The sequence below is a fragment of the Nothoprocta perdicaria genome, unplaced genomic scaffold (genome assembly GCF_003342845.1).
Source record: "Nothoprocta perdicaria isolate Ctin4 unplaced genomic scaffold, notPer1 scaffold_78, whole genome shotgun sequence".
NCBI lineage: Eukaryota > Metazoa > Chordata > Aves > Tinamiformes > Tinamidae > Nothoprocta > Nothoprocta perdicaria.
This window is the reverse complement of record NW_020456065.1, coordinates 1809779-1826998: the sequence shown is the minus strand read 5'-3', so window position 1 is coordinate 1826998 and position 17220 is coordinate 1809779. Positions and strand designations below refer to the sequence as shown.

At 44.8% G+C, this 17220-nt stretch overlaps 1 protein-coding gene across 1 annotated transcript in view; it reads left to right on the top strand.

The window, feature by feature from the left end:
• Nucleotides 1-17220, top strand: part of LOC112957885 (roundabout homolog 2-like) — an 809913-nt gene that overhangs the window by 598862 nt on the left and 193831 nt on the right. Inside the window, exon 2 of the mRNA XM_026051648.1 lies at nt 13206-13532. Coding sequence (XP_025907433.1) covers nt 13206-13532 — 327 coding nt within the window. The remainder of the gene's footprint in view (nt 1-13205; nt 13533-17220) is intronic.

Genomic DNA, 17220 nt, shown 5'->3' with positions numbered 1-17220 from the left:
AAATCGAATTGAGTCACAACAGTTTGTGTTGTTTGTACCAAGGGGCAGTGGATTATGGGAGAAGCAGATGCTCCAATGAGATAGGAATTAATGTGGCTTTGACGGTCCATCTGGGAAGGCCTCAATATCGAGTACATCCCTAATCTCTCTCCCCATTTATCAATGCCATAATGTTAATTAGTACTTCATTCATTAAGTTACTTACAGAGGGAAAAATCTCACCCCTAGCCCCTTGCTGCTTGAGGATTTGTTATTTTGCTGGGAAATGGAAGTCACTCTGTAGAGGAACTAGTTAGAGGTCACCGTTACCCTGGACCTTGTCATTTTCTACAAGCTTGCAGCAGCTTTTGGCATAAATGAAATTTATTGGATTTTGTTTTGCGATAAATTTCTCTTCATAAATCCAGCATAGTTATTTCAAGTCCTGTCTTGATCACTAAAGCCCATGAATTCCTAGCTACCAGTAATAAGCCCCCTTCTCACAGCTTTGATAAGGTACTATATATATTCTGCTTTATGCAGTTGATCAGCATTTTGTTTTACGGCCAAGCTAGGGCTATGACATTAATGGTGAGAGGCAGATCATCTGTGAGGGGGAAAGCAAGGAACATATGAGGGCAGATGTGTGTTTGTGTGTGTGTGCACAAAACCCTTGTTGGAAAAAGTTGTGCCGTGTGAAAGAAAAATGCTCTACCTGGCACTTCTGATGCCAGGTTGTCTTGTCCTCAGGCCTGCAGAGCTGGTTGGTGACAGCACCGTTGCCTTTACAAATGCATTTCTTCTGTCTGAGTTGTAATTGAAAAGGTGAATATTTGCTGTAACTCTGAAAAGTAACATGAAACTGTAACTGAGTTTTTTAGTGAGGTATTTAGGGAGAGGAATAATAATACAATATGTGAAGAAAATGAGTCTTTCGTAGCTACAATATTCTAGATATAAAAACAAGGTAAAGAAATAGATTTTTTTAGTAAAACTACAAAACAGTTGTCTTTCTTGCATGTATGATGTGGGAAGATTGTACTGAGCCATTCACATACAGTGCAAGTGTTGGCAAATGCAAGGCTTCACATTAGCAAGTGTGTGGTGTGAGCCATAAACTTGTCTTCCTGTTTTTCCATAAATATTTGACTGGTTGCCCTATATCCCAGGGAAACTTTGATCCTTCTTCACCCAGACAGCTCACTGTGGTGGCATCTGGCGACCTTTAGTTAACCAAAAAAAACCCCTAAAAACTGATAGGTATATGTTGCTGTTCCACTGGTTGCACCTAAGAAGTCAGAGAATTTTAGAAGAAATCTTGCATTTCACACACTGGCTCTGCAGGAAGTAGATTCACTGAATGATACTTTTGTGGAAGAATCTTCTATTGTGTCTGAGYTATCAGTATATATTAAAAATATGCACATTGCTAGAGTGTGGGTGTACAGGTATGTATATATACAGTAATGCTTGTGTATATTTCATATAAATAACGTGTATGCAAAAATGTGTGTATATTTAAACACCATAATCTGTTTAATAGATAAATCCTATTGAGTGAAAGGAAGTGACTAGAAGGTATACTCTAAAGTATAAAATAACTGCCTCCCAAGAACCTGAATTTTTAGTTCTAAACAAAGAAAATAACMTAAAACTGGATGTTTGATTACGTGACTAGCTTCCTTTACCTGACTGCAATACGGTGAAATGTGTTAGAGATGAGACTTCCTTTTATTAGCTTTTCCAGACAGCATGTGTTGTATTTACGGAAAACGATGATGAAAASTCAGTTAACAGTTCCAACCTGAGATGGTGCCATCTGCTTTCTCTATTTCGGCTTTGTTYCGTGACCCGTGGGGCTGACCTAGAAGTGATTTTGTGTGATTTTGGCCCGCGCACRAACTCCTCCTTTGGTTAACGCACGGGAGGTGGACTCGCGCTGCAGGAGGGCGCTGCGAAGTGCTGCTCCGCTGAGGGACATTCGCCGGGGCTGTCCTTCACCACGGTGGGGCTGAGTCCGCGTGTGTGTGTGGGGCTGAGTCCGCATTGGGCCCCGTGCGTCCCTAAGAGCAGCGCGAGTTGAGCCGCTCGCCTGGTGCCTTCCTTCTGAAGCACAAAGCGGGACGCTTGGGCTCGTGCTGACTTTGAGTGYGGATAAGTGAAACGGGAGAGCTAAGGAAAACGCCAGCAAGGGCTAAGAAGCGAGGCGAGGAGGTGGCGAGGAGGCCCACGCTGCCGCCAGGCCCACAAGCGCCGATGTGGGCCCGGGCTGCAGGCGCTGCCTCTGACCCCACAGCCACAGGCGCCGCAGGGCCTCCCTCGCCCCCCATCCCGCAGACTCCCACCCTGCCGACTCCATGAACTGCTTCTGGTACCATGCAGAGAAATAAGCCATCCGGCAGGTGCGGCGGGAGCGAGGAGACTGGCTGAAATAATGAAGCAAAAAGGGTATTTCTGCAGCACACATAGAGACAGAAGGCAAGGCAAGGGCGCACTGGGTTATCCCAGGAAACTTGTTTTCAACTTCCAATATGCACAATCTTTCAAGCAAAGGGAATTTATGAGAGTAAAATCACAAGTGGCTTGAGTTGTGCTCTAAACGTATTAAGGGGAATTGGGGTTGTGGTAACAAGATGTTTACGCACAAGCAAATTTTTTTGTGAATAATGTGTTGAGTTCCTACTGATTAAAATGATGATAATTCCCCTCTAGTCAGAAAAGGAGCTGCTGTGGTTTTCTCAGATATCAGCGTGATTGCCATGAAAAGTTTTGGGCTTTTAGGTGGTTTGATTGCAGTACATGCTATTTGCAGTAAACTTTTTATAACTTTTAAAAACAAATAAGTAGGTAAGTGTATAGACAAGTGTGTTTGCAATGCCGTAAAGTACTAGTGTGACTTTTTTTTTTCTTCTTTTTTAATCAGGACATATGAGTGAGTCCCTGAAACGCACAGCAGCAAGAAGTGAAGGGCAGCATTTGCAGGTGTCCCAGAAGTCTTGTTCTTATTTACCTGATTTTGTAATGGGACATAAATAGCAAAATAGCAGTTGTGAGGAAGTTTATGCCAGCTCTAGAAATATTCTGCTCTTAAGGAGCGTTACAAAGTAGTAGTCTTTTAATATGAGTATTAAAAAAAAGATTAGAAGTTCTTTTGGCTGAATGTAAGCTGTGTTTTCATATAAGTTAGACATTTGTGACAAAATTTTTCTAACCTATTTGAAACTTCGAAAGAGAAACCGTTTGACAGGCACACTGAGCTTCTGAAGTCTGGTCAGTCTGGTCATATTATTTTCAATTTTGTTTTCAGCCTTGCTGCTGAATAAATATTGATCAGCTGATAGTTATTTATATCTTTTCAAAGGGTTATTTTTCTAAGATGCTTGGGCCAAGTGTTACATAAGGGATGGCCACTTTGAATTCCTTAGATGTCTCCCACGGTGCGGTCAAGAGGAGCAAGGCGAGGAGCCTTTGTTGCCAGTGTCCCTGGAGGACAGCACTGGCCACAGGGAATGATTTACAACACTAGAGTTAAATGCCTGGAATGGTCACAGTGGGAATCCCCCAGCTTCCCCCATAATATTTATTTCAGGACTGTTTCAGCTGGGTGAAATTATGGTGATTTCCTTAAGTGTTGTCTGGTGTTCTCACTGGTCCATAGTGCTTGGGGAGCCATAGATCTTGTTCCTGTGCTATGTGAGATGTGTTAATTGTTTACATCTGTTGAATTAAGTGTGTGTGTGTGGGGGGGAGGTTGTTTGTTTCTTCTTGTTTTTCTGAAGTTGGAATATGTAAGGATAGCTTGCTTGAAATGTGTGTGGATCAAACTCTATTGCTTTCCATCAGCAAAGCTTGTGCTATCCTAAATGTTGAGGGCTGTGTTTGTCATTTTCCTGTCCCGGGAAAATGGCTTTTTGTTGAGCTGTGAGATATCCCAGCTTTTTCATTTTCAAAATTTAGGATATGAAAAATGTGTTAGTGACCCTGCTGTTCTTTTGTGATTGTAAAGATTAGGGATAAAGTCGAGAAAGTAAGTTTCCTTGGCTGAAGTAGCTTTATGTATTGTCAAGTTTATCTAAGAAGAAGCTGTTAAAATCGGTCTTGTCTGTGTTTGTAGAGAGAGGATCAGTCACTAATCAGATCTAAGATACAGGCAGTAAGCTTCATTCTTGTATCTAATGTTGTGATACCTGGAAGTTGGGTTTGTGTGTGAAAGTATTCAAGTGCCTACATATTTAAGAACCAGATCAACTTGGTTAAAAGTTTGTTGAAGGGACTTTTGGGAGAGATGTTAAGTATTTAATCAGATCACAGGCTCTTTAGAAATAATSTCAGCGTTTGTGCAGCCTGTTACTAGCCATGAAGTCACTCTGGTTTCACTGATACGTTTTGACCGCAGTGTCCTCATCTGATGCTGAGCTACTTGTCTTGTGGCTCTTGCAGGAACCTGTGGTTATCAGTCCTTCTGCCTCAAAATACAAARTGTTTTATATTTTATATACCAAAGGCCAGTTGGGTGTGAGGGATTGCGGGGAGGTTGGGAGCATCCCTTTGCCCAGCGGCTAAGGAGACATCGCTGGTTTTGCAGCGCCGTGACAGCACCTTYGTTCTTGGGTGAGGAAGTTCCCGTGGGGTCCGACGGTGCCTGCTGGTTTCCTTCCTGTGCCGAGGAGGAGCAAGGAGTTGGGCAGGTGCTTGGCCTGGGCCTTGGCCTGGGCCTTGCTGGATCCCGGCGCAGCCCTGCGGATCCCTGCGCAGAGSTGTGGTGCTGCAGCTCTACTGCATGGAAGGGTGGGAAAACCCGAGCTGCCTTGAATGCTCTCTCCTTTTTTCTTTTACTCCATGTCCGTGTGTAAAATATAGAATTTAGTTTGTTCATTTATAGGTAATTTAGACTGGAGGGGACCTCTGGAAGGCACCTGGGGGGGTGCGTGTGTGTATGTCTCTAAACACAGCATACACACACAGGCACATACACACAAACACCTTTTCATAGTGGGAAATGTTCCTTTTCTCGCCCTGCTGTTTTCATTTTTGCTCACAGTGCAAAGCYGGTGAACATTCATGAAAACCACACCTTAAGGGAAATAGTTAATTTCCAGCGCCAAAATGTGTTAATGTTGTGTTTTAATTTTGTGTGTGTGTATAAGCGTTTGTTTGAGTTAAGTAAATAACTGCCTCGTGTATRCTCCTGAAGAGCAGGCCTGTGGTGGATATTCGACTTCTCAACTGACTCTGAACCAGACTGTGTTGATGCGAACAAACTGATGTAACTTTCTCATTGTAGCCATGGCTTGTACCTAAAACATCACTTTTCATCTTGAGAAAAATGACCTATTTGGCCACGAGGAGTCTGTGTGGCGGTTTGGGGGCAGCACCCGATGCTCTCAGCAGCTCCTCCCCATTCAGCCCCTCGCGGGAGCAGGTGCCCTAAGGAGCTGGCAGCAGCCTGCAGACTCTGCCGGAGGCTCCTGCCAAGCCAAGGCAGCCTGGGCTGGAAGCTGGAAGAGCCCAAGGAGCCTGTCCCTGGTCTGGCCGCTAGGAAAGGAGGTGGGAGTGAAGTGCCACGTGGAAAAGAAGGGAGGCGGCCTCTGTTATTGCAGATGGTGTGAGAAACACTCGGTTCGCAAGCCTCGGAATCCGAATGCAGTTTACACTGTTGGGAACTGATTCCCTAAACACACGGAGCTGTTTTTCTGCTCTTCTCGTTTTTGGCCTGTGATGCCGGTGGGTTTTTCCTGCTGTGGAATACAGCGTGTGTATGATGGTGCAGGAGGAAGAAAGGTTTTGAAGAGACATCAATTAAAATAAATTTCCTTCGAGTCTACATAACAGCTTTGGGATGTTTCGCTGCAAATCAGTTCATACGGTGAAGAGGATGCTTCTATTGTGATATTGGATTATTGTCTGCATCTTTATTAAAAAGAAAAAGAAAGAAAAGCAAAGCATGTTTGCAGCATTTTCCTTTACCGTTAGGGCTGATTACACCTCACTTGGCAAGGTCACAGTTTTATCCAGCAGAAACTTAATAAAATCACACCTGCAGTAAGGTTCAGTCACGTGCTTCTGATGACAGCAGCTATGGATGCACCTTGTCAGTGTTCTCCGCCCTTCCATCCTGGAAAAACGTGCTCGGTGGGAAGGACAGCTTCCCTGCAGCTCCACGTCTTGGGTGTGCTGCTGGATGGGTGAATTTTGCTGCAGGAGAAGCTTTCCAAGGGCCTTGTGGAGCTCACGCGGCTCCCTCCGGACACAGCCTCCTGTAGCCTGGTCCAGCTGAACCACCTGTGTCTCTTCCCAGCTGCCTTCCCACATCCTTGGGATTGCAAAGTGCAGGCCTGGGAAGTGCAGGAGTGCTACGGTGCCGCTTTGCCCCGCGGAATGCAGCTCGGGGAGTCAGCCGGCGCCTCGGCCTGCGCTCCGCTTCAGTTTTCTCATTATCTCGATTTTTCTGTACGTTATCTTTTGTTCGAACTGGGATGTGACTGACTGGATCTCTGTTTGAGATCTCTGCTTCCATTCAGTCAATTCTGCACTTACGAGGGTAGTGAAGGCGAGGTACTTATTTATTATATCTAACAGATGTGTATAATGAGTGTCTCCTGGAAGTACTTTTCAAGTAGAACAAGGCACACAAAAGGGCAAGACAATGAGCAGCGACTGTGACTGCCTGTCAACACGTTTAACTAAGTAGGTGCAAGAGCATCTTTTTTTCCGGCTAATGTTATCTCAAACAGCAGTGTTAGGGTCGGTGTCGGGGTAGGGGGTGGAAATTGTGAGGAAAGATTCTGCGTAGGCTGTTGTAACCACCCAATATGTCCTCAAATCACATTCTTCTTTCAGTTGTGATTTTAATACCTTAATTTCATTTTTTTTCTTATTTAGTGATATCAGAAGAAACCAAGATTATAGAATAGAATTTGACATGAAAATGTGTCTTTAAAGCAGTCCTCTAAGTAAAATAAAATACATTCAGCCCTTTTTCTTCCCTTGCCTACTACTTTGTGCTGCTGGGTACGTTTTCTGTTACACTTTTGCTGCTTCTCCAAATAAAAGAATAAAGAATWATTTCTCTAAGTAAAGAAGCCGTTTGCTGAGCCTGAGCAAGGACCCGCACCATTGGCAAAACTCTAGTAAGGAATGCGTTTGGAATGCTGTCAAATGCACAAAACAGGCTAATAATCTCTCAGACACAGTATTGATTGCTTTCCCTTGGAGCACACTTAAGAGTTTTCAAATGGCAGTGTGACTGCTTTGCGCTGATGTCTCTTTATTTGACTGTTGTTCTGTAGCAAAGCCTAAATTAGGAACTATGTCCTCAGCTGAAGTTCCAGCTCTAGCCTTTCTGAACTACATATGTAACCCTCTCTTTTAAGCCTGACCTGTCTGAATTATTGAAGTGAATGTTCCAGTGTACCTATCCAAAGCAGTACATCCACTCGTATTTAAAAACTCCTTGTGCKCAATATATTTGTTTTATCTTTTGATTTGGGTCTTTGTCAGTATTTGTGTGCTGCTTGAGGCGACTTCTGTGTTTTGTGGTTATATCCCAGATCTGTTAGCAAAAGCATGAGAAGAGTAGGGGGACCAAATGCTGGCTGTGGCCATTTCTGGTATGTGTATTGCTAAATGCATGCTTGTTCATTGTTAAAAATCTAGTCTYAGCTTCCTCCAGCATATTTTTAATCAAAATATATTAAAGCTATATCTTTGAAATCATAAATAAAACACTTGACTCTTTGGCAAATGTTTATTAGAAGGAGCAGTGGCCTTGAGAGATTTCTGTGCATAGGGAGTCAGGTGCATAGAAAGCAGGAAAAGAGGTACAGGATAAATAAATGATGTATCAAATGGCAGGAATCGCTGGTAAAAGGTGGTGATACAGGAAGAGATGAAGTTGGAAGGAAAGAAGCTCATGAATGCAGTTCTAAGATCAACATTGTGAAATACCATCATGCAAAGTGAACATTTAAGCTGTTTTTTCTTTTAAATGGCTCAGAGTTTATAATGAAGCCACGGCTCTTTCTGGAGTATATTCTGAGCCTTAGTGGTAGCTGCGATTGGCCCAGTAACATGTTTTAGAATTGAATGAATATTCTGAGGGAAGAGTTTGTGCTGCTGCTTTTTCTATGAGGCCGACCGGTGGCTTTGGAGCTGCTCATTTGCAGCAGCAGCTTGGCAGAGAAAATCACAGTTTGGTCATGGGGTGAAGCTAACCTGGGGTGAAGGGCAGTGGGTGAAATGTGGTCTTCCCGCTCCGTCTCGCCTGCAGCGCAGCAGTGGTATGTGGATAGCTGGATACCTCTCCTGTGGAGGCAGAGGTGCCCACAGACACCCCCACAGTGTCCGTGACTAGTGCCTTTGTGGAGCTGGAGTGGAGCAGCTTCCTTGCTCCCAGCATAGGTAGAATATTAACGCTCTATTTTCGTTTCCTTCTCTACTTGCTGTTGTGTTTCTGTAGCAAGTCTATTGCTCTGATTCCTGGAGGAAAAAAAAATCTTGCATTCATTAATTTTGAGGATTACTTGGACACCATGTCAATAAGTAGAAATACCATTGCATGTTCTGCTTAGATGCAGTGAGGGCAGGTGTGTAGCTCTTTGAGTGAGYGAGTAGCTCTGTGGCACACTGGGTTTCAGAACAACCTCGATTTGAAGTTGGAGCATCTTATGGCAAATCCGCAAGATTTGGAGCTCATGTGAGGAAGTGTGAGTGCATCCGGGCRCTGATGGAGTGATTCTTGTCCTCGGAGCAGGCAAGGAGTGACTCTTCTACTGCGCTTTTCAGAAGAGCAGTTTCGAAGGTGCTTCTCAGGGGCTTTCTTGTCTGGCGCGTGTGAAGTAGAGTCTAGCAGGATGTTGTGCGGGCACTTACACCGTTTTTATACCATTACAAGAGGGCTTTTGAAGAGCATCTTCTGCGAGGCAGAGTCCAATGTGCATTCCAGATTATTTTTCTTCCTTTTACCCATTTTGCTCATTTTTCCTTTTGTTCCGCTCCTTCGACGAGGAAGCACTAAGTACAAAAGCTCCCGTGGCGGGAAGGGGAGCAAAAGGGGCGGCGAGCGCGTGGCAGAGGCGGCGGCGCCCGGTTCCAGCCCCACACAGGGAGCGGCCGCGCGTGTCCCGCCCGGCCCCGCCCRCGCCAACGGCTGCACCAGGGAGCCAACGGCGGCAGCGCCAACGGCCGCGCCTCGCACGGCTGCCATGTTGCACCAACTGCCTCCTTCATAGGGCTGCCAAACTACACGAACTACCCTGTTCACAAATCTGTCACACATTTCTTGACAGTGAGGGTGACAGAGCCCTGGAACAGGCTGCCCAGAGAGGCTGTGGAGGCTTCCTTCTCTGGAGATCTTTAAAACCCGCTTGGATGCAGCCCTGTGCCACGTGCTCTGGGTGACCCTGTGTGTGTGCAGGGCGGGGTTGGTCTAGATGATCTCTGAGGTCCCTTCCAACCTTAAGCGTTCTGTGATTTTATGATTCTGTGAAGTCACAAGAACTGCCTCCTTCACAAGGCTGCCAAGTCACGAGAACTACCGCGTTCACAACGTGGCCAAGTCACAGGAACTACCCTGTTCACAAAGCTGCCAAGTCACAGGAACTGCCTCCTTCACAAGGCTGCGAAATCACAAGAACTACCCCGTTCACAAATCTGTGAAGTCACATGAACTATCCCCTTCACAAACCTGTGAAGTCACACGAACTGCCCCATTCACAAAGCTGTAAGGTCTCCTGTTACTGTTACGAGAACTGCCTCGTTTCCCCTTGGTCAACGTCTAGCAGGTTGGCGGTTACCAGTAGGCCCTGGGCTCTGCTTTGTGGGAATGAAGGCTTTTCTGCAGGGTATTGTGCCGTGTTTTGGCTTTCCCTTGTTAGCTACAGGCTCTAACTTTATGTTCGGCTCTGTTAGGAATTTCAAATAGGTTCTTTATGAACTGTACCGTGGATCCCATTCTGCCTTATCTTTAAACAGAATACTAGTATCTGCCAGTAGATGCGGAATATAATAAAAGTTAGACTTGCTGATTTAATATTTTATTCTTTATTATTCTTTACATTCAGAACCATTTAGCCAATGACAGCATTTTCATGAAAAATGTTTCCCTGAAATTCAGTTTCTAGTCACTCTTTGGATTAAATAAAGAATGATTTTTACACAGATTTATTGTGATTTTTTTTGTTTTGTTTCTGTATTTTTAGCTAAGCGCTTGTAGACTTGTAGAGGTCAACAGTAGCACAGAAGGTGAATGTGAATAACAGCAAACAATAAACAGTAAACTTTTTTTGTTTATCTTGGGGAAAATAGTGAGAAAATTATAAGATGTGGCAAGGTGACATACGAACATACGGGATAAAATAATCATTTAAGAGTATGCACTAATTGTCTTCTGCTGCATGGCAGTAGTTCTGGTTTGTGAACTGAGGTCTATCAAACTTGTGAATTGCCCCTACCTACTAATGAATTATTGGATGAGAACCTTGGCCAGTTTCATTTCTTGGTTCCAGTAGCGGCCACTGGGCTAGTGCAGTTTGCATCAGCCTGCAGCTGTCTCTGAGCAGTATTTTCTTTAAGAATACGAATGATTGCTAGAAGCTGCCCCACAGATGCTGCCTCCTCCCTTGGCTTAATCCTGAAGAGACTTGTGAGGAAGGCCGCACTGAGGTCTTTGGTAAAGCAGGGCGAGTAGGTGAGATGCTTTTGTCTGTGCTCAGCTGCAGCGACTGTCCAACGTACAGCACAACCTGCCTGTTTTAGTGAAGGARCTTGTCGTGGTAGACACGTCGTGGCTCCTCTCACACTCCGCTAAAGTGTTGAGTAGGATCAGCTCGTGCAGCTAATGGTACTTCTGTTTCTTCTGAGTTGGGCTGCATTTTTGAGAGCATCTCTGGGGAGGGAAAAGAAGGGCCACAGTAGAAGGATTGAACCTTAACTGTTCACAAAACACTTTCAGGCACATGGGTGGCTCCCTCTGCCAGGAAAGAGGGATGAATTGGGCTTTTGGCTCTGCGTGAGCGTGGTTCCAAATTGGAGCATCTTCCAGGAGGAGCTACTGGTACTCAGYGTGGAAGCGGGGAGTCTGTAGCGCTCTGTGCTTGCTGGTTCTTAACAAGTGTTTGGCCACAAGAAATACTTGTTCCTACTATGGATTTGCAYGGAGCTTTCTGGTACTTCTGAAACTTTCTGATAGCTGCTTTATGGCAGCATAATCATATCCGTTACTCCACTAGATCCTGAATAAGTCCTGCTGAAGCTTCAGAAACACCTCAACTTTGGCGGTGTTCTTCCTGGCACTTGTAGAAGGCATTTCTTAACATGCAGCCAGTGTTTTCAAGAGTGAGAGTTGAAGGAAGTTGATGGGCTGCAGTTGGGGTCATGTCTGGATGGCTAAAACTGAAGTCAGAAGTGCCAGACTTCATGATTCCATTGCATGATGCTGTTCTTGCAGTTTCTTACCCTGTTGTTACAGTGTGCCTCTGAATAGATGTAACAGGAAGAATAGCGAATGTGAAACAGAATGAACTCTTTATCCAGAAAAGTATTGTGGTATTTAGGAAGTACTGTGGTATTACTGCATTTTTGGTACAAAAGCTTGGGCGAGATTTGCAATGCTCTGACGTTTCCTGATGAAAATGGTGCAGGCAGCAAGGGAAATGTGACACTGAGACCCTTTCCCTTCCAGCACATTCCTACCATATTCCTGGCTTTTCCTAGGTTCCCAGATTCCTGTAGGGCATCGCTCCTTTGGCACTTCTTTATTTCAGGACTTCAGTGGCTGTGTTGCAGGAGGCTGGAGGMTGTTGTTCAATCTCCAGTTTTAGTGCCTTGGGATGGGGAAATGGAGTGGGGAGGAAATGCAGGAGGGTCAGCAAAACAGTGGGTCTAAGTGGCTGTGCTGAGTGGTAGAGAGCAAGGCACAAAATTAGTATTGTACAAACGTCAGTATTACCCAGACCTAGTAGTTTTGATGCTGTTCTTGAATATATTGCTTATTGGTACTGTAAAATGATAAAAAAGTTTTCTGGTGAGTATTTGAAAGGAAGTATTACTTTACAATGATGGTAGGATTCATTACTTATTTTTTGGTAGTCTTTATATGGAAAAAAATATGTAACAACTTTCCTTCCAAGGCATATTGCAGTCAAATTGAGCCTCTGCAGTGTGTTGAGGGAGAAGCCAAGTTTCCCAGATTCCTGTTGTGATGGATTATGTACAAGTCTGGAGGCTAAATCAACTCGTAGTGACCGTGTAATCAGGATTATGATACTGTGTTGGCAGGAATCTAGGAATGCTGCYGATAGGTTAGAAAGTGCATTTGTGGGGAAAAGATGATGAGTGCTAAAAAGCAAAGTGAAGAAACTGAGGAATACAAAAGAAAGAAGAAGGGGAATGGACCAAGGATCTTTTCTGAGACCTGGAAGTCCGCGGTGCACTTTTGGGTGTGTGTGCACGTACATTGGGTTGGTATGTGTGTGCACATGCATGCGATTCACTGGAAAGCTTTAAAGTGCAGTTGACATACGCTGTTTTACTAGAAATTTATGGAGGAAAGGATAGTTGTCAGCTTTCAAGGTGTGCACGTGTGTTGTCAGGTTTCAAGGAGGGCACTAAGGGGTTGCATTTTGCTTGTCATGTTCATTGCCACACCTCCTACTTCCATACCTAGGCTGTTGGTATAAAGAGCCTATCCCTTTATAGGGGTATAAAACTTACTTAAAAGCAGTGAAGGAGCGTTACCCAGCCGGTGGCCCGACACACAGAGCTTTTGGAGATGTCCGTCTGTCAAGCCTGGCATGTGAAAGGATGAGGGGGCAGCAGCTGTGAGTGGAATCTGGAAGGGGGCAGAGGGATCTAGAAGCAGACGTAAATAGAAGGATTACTGGCTTAGGGAAAAGCCCTGGTGTCATGCCTCTGTGTGTGTGTGTGTGTGTGTGTGTGATAGATCCTGCTCTAAGTGCAGTCTGCACGTGGTGTGCATCTCTCCATGCCTCGGTCGGGGGGGTGTTTCCACAGTCCAGGCTCAGACCTTCAACTGTCAAAGTCTCTGGCACAGCCTCTGTGATTGATCCAAGCAAAATGATAGGTGCCACGTACGTGAAGGCTTTGGGGTTCCGTTTTCTTCTTGGAAAACTTTCCCTGTGTCAGCAGAGGCTAACTTAGGAGAGGATGCTGTGAAATAAAAGCAAAACTAAATTTCTCCACTCTTCCCCCTTTGCCTCTTCCTTTAGGATCCCGCCTTCGCCAGGAGGACTTTCCGCCGCGCATTGTGGAGCACCCCTCGGACGTGATCGTGTCTAAAGGAGAGCCCACGACGCTGAACTGCAAGGCGGAGGGGCGCCCCACGCCCACCATCGAGTGGTACAAGGACGGYGAGCGCGTGGAGACCGACAAGGATGACCCGCGCTCGCACCGCATGCTGCTGCCCAGCGGCTCCCTCTTCTTCCTGCGCATCGTGCACGGGCGCAGGAGCAAACCCGACGAAGGGAGCTACGTGTGCGTGGCGAGGAACTACCTCGGCGAAGCCGTGAGCCGCAACGCCTCGCTGGAGGTGGCATGTGAGTAAACTCTCGTGTGGTTGGCGCCGAGCGGAGCTTTGCAGCTGCTGTGGTGCTCTCCTCYGGCGCTTGCGCGCGCTCAGCAGGCTGCGGGATAATAAATGGAGATAAGTGCGGTGTTTTGTCGTTAACTATCGCTCTTAGTCAAGTAATTTCTASGTGCGTTTATTCAGTGGCAGTGACCGTACGGAGGAGGTGATTTATACGTGAGGCAGGATTCTGGCCACTGTATAATGATGAGTGGCACAAGCATGGACAAAGGCTAATCTTCCTTTAAAGAGTAATCTAATTTTTAAATTATGACTAAAGTTGGTTATACTGAAGCTAATGTGGAAAAATAACTATCATTTTATGTAAGGTGCACTGTCTGTTTCTCTTTATCTAGTCATCTGTTACTTGAGCAGGAACAGGCAGCTTCTTGGTGACTCATATTCTGTACTGCTGGAAACCCCCACACCTTCAGTATGCTCCGCTATCAGAAACTCAGTGCTGGCTTCATTTATTASCTGAATGGCAGGTGAAACTGTGGGCCATTTCTCATGTCGTCCACAGCAGTCCAACTCTTTATCAGTTCCCTTGTTCTTAGCAGAGGAGTTGTCACGGYGCTTCAGAGACCACGCAGGGTGCACGCTCCGCTTCTGACAGCGTTAGCAGAGACATTCATTTTATTCACATTTGAAATGGACCCGTCATACTTGAGATGCAGGACTGTTGTACCTTATGCCTTAGTTTTACAGGTTAAAGAAAAATGCTMAATTTGATCAATCTTAACTGTGAATAGCTGTGTATCTTCAGGTAAATGTGTGTTAAGTTTTAYAGATGCTGTTCTCTTTTTGGGACTTCAATTTTCCTCATGGAGTTCTTTGTTTTAGTGAAGCTATTGCCAAACGTATGTTTGAATTACACAGGACTTCCAACACAAAACATCATTTAGTTTACACATTAGGARGAATATTCATTCAGTTTCTTTAGAAAAAAATAATCTTCTCCACRAGTTTCTTACTGCAAGTCCACGGTCTTTTATAGCTAACATTATGTAATACAGGAGTTTCAGTCTTTTCTGAGATTGCAGAAAATGCCCCTCCTTAAAAATTTAAATGGTGACAGAATTAAGTAGAAAAGTCTTGTTCACTGCCTCTTGCTTCTCATAACCTAAATTCAGAACTGTTTCCAAAAAACAAACAAACAAAAAAAAACGTTTCTTTTGACACCCAAACCACCAATATGCATTTATACAATCCACAAAGTCATCGAAGAATGTTAATTAGATTGGGCAAACATTTGGAAATCAAGAAGAAGGCAAATTTAAGAAGGGTGAACATGTCTCTAGATCCATTTGTTGCAGTGTTTCTAGATTTGCACATGTGAGTTTTAAGCCGTCTGTTGAGAACATGTGAGAGAGGCATAAAAATTTTGAGATCTCTATTTTCTTGCAGTCCTGTTGAAATTAARACATTTCCTGTCTGTGTTCAGAGGCTACTATAAGATATGCCTTGAGTAATCAGATTAAACTGGGTATTTTGAAATACAAAGGTGCTCTGTATTTCATCAGTTTTCACTGATCCCTACTTCGGTGTCCGATATGAGGCTCTTGTTACAGCATTCCCAGTTTCTGGAGTTGGGTTTAACCTCTGCAGCTGGTGGCAGGTCGTGCCTGAACTGCGGGTGAGATAACAGAACACTATAAAAATAATAAAACCAGGCTTCATTGTCAGAAGTATTTTTAAAGCAGGATTGTAGAACTTGAAACCTGAGATCTGAAATGATAACCACAGGTTTTGCTATAGCAGCATGCACCTGACACCAGATTGTTTTGCTGTTTTCATAGCTTTGAAGTTTAACCGGCTGAATTTGCAGCTAAACTGCGGTTCTATAGCAGGCATTCCTGCTCCACTCCAACTCAAATGCTGCTTTGTCTTTCCTTGGACTGTGAACCATGGCTGTGATTGCAGGAAGGTCTTCACCAAAGGAAAATGGTCAAGAAATAAACAGTATAAATATTTACTTTCTTTTAGATATTCTGCTAGTTTTACACTTGTTGGTCTTAAAGACTGGCAGTCTAGGATGAATATAGTGATGGATATGTGTAAATGGAATCACTTGGAGCATCTCACTGACAACATTGCCTGGAGGATGAAAGCAAAAGTGCTCAGCTCTCCTTGGTTTTGAGTCTTTCCCCTTTCTCCACTTCTGTATCTAAAACTTAAGCTTCCRAGTGACTTCTGGAGAGTGTCTGTTTTGCAGCTTTCAACCACTCGTCTTAAGGTCAGCACGTCTGGGCAGGAGAGGGCGGGAAGGGCAGCTCGAGTCCGTTGGCACCCTGGGGAGATGAGTTATCGCCGAGAGCCCCTTGTTGTCAGCCCCCSCGGGGGCTGCCCTTCGCCTCCCCCAGCCCAGGCTGGAGGCCGCCGGGCCCTGCGGCCCTGGGGCCTTGTGGCCTGGCGGCCTGGCAGCCCTGCGGCCCTGGGACCCTGCAGCCTTGCTCCCTTGTGGCCTTGCAGCCCTGTGTTGGGGAGCCGGGCTGGCCTCCTGCCGTGGCCTCCAGCTCCTGCTCTCGGTAGCACTGCTGAAAGCTGCTCCTTCCATAAAGCCAAGCTGTGCTGCGCTCATCACCCGAGGAAAAGGGTGCCTCTTCTTGGCTGACAACAGGGTTTTGGGTTACTGTCYGACTGGAGGTGGCCTCAAATTGTGCCGTTGGAGAGGAGCTGCTGCTTTTTCCAGGCTTGAAATGCTTGAGTCTGCTGTTTCAGTGCAAGAACCAGTAATTGTTTTACTTTGCTTRTTAAATTGTCTGTCCCTGGTAATGTGCATTTGCAAGTCGGGAATGATTCATGAACAAATACATATTGGTTTTATGTGTCTGCTGTTCAGAATGGCCATGCTTACACGTTTGGGTGATAGTCCTTGCCCGCTAATTGTGGTTCATTCTTCCCTCGGTTTTGATTCATTTTTTTTTTAATCTGCCACACAGAAGCACTGTCATTGCAAACCTTTTAATGTGTTCAGATTTATGGGTAAACATAGAAGAGAGAAGGGAAGTCAGCAGGGGCGTTGCAGTGAGTCAGAGCATGAAGAGGAGCCCATTTGGAAGGCAATCGTTTTGCCCTTTGCTTGATGAGCGATTCTTTGCAAGTTGCTGAACTCCCTAAACACTTATTGATCTAACAGCGGTTAACACCTTGCCCAAGCGTGATGAATTCAGGTGTCAGTTCACCCGAGGTATTTAAGTATATTTTTAAATGCGTGGCTATTCAGAGCACAGTCACGTGAGCACTGTCAAAGGGGAGTTTGATCAAAGCAGAGGTTTGTTTGTGATGAATTACGTCCTTAGATAAATTGCTCAAAGTCACTGGCTCTGAGGGAATGTGATTTGGGAAATTGCTTAAACAACATCCTTCCTTAAGCAGCAWTTTTTTTTGTTTTGTTATTATTAGTAAAGTTTCCACAAAAAGAAGAAATAATTCTGATGTTGGCAATGAATCATCTCTTCTACTGTGTGCATGTGGCAAATTTTGGGGTTTTTTTTGTTTGTTTCACAATTATAAGAATTAAACATTCTATTTTTAAAACAGCTAAAATATTTAAACTTGTTACAGATTTTAAAGGCCTCCTTTTTATTTAGTGAAGGCAGACAAAGGTTGGGATTATTACAGATTTCACCACGCTCACATTTTCTTGGAAGGATCTT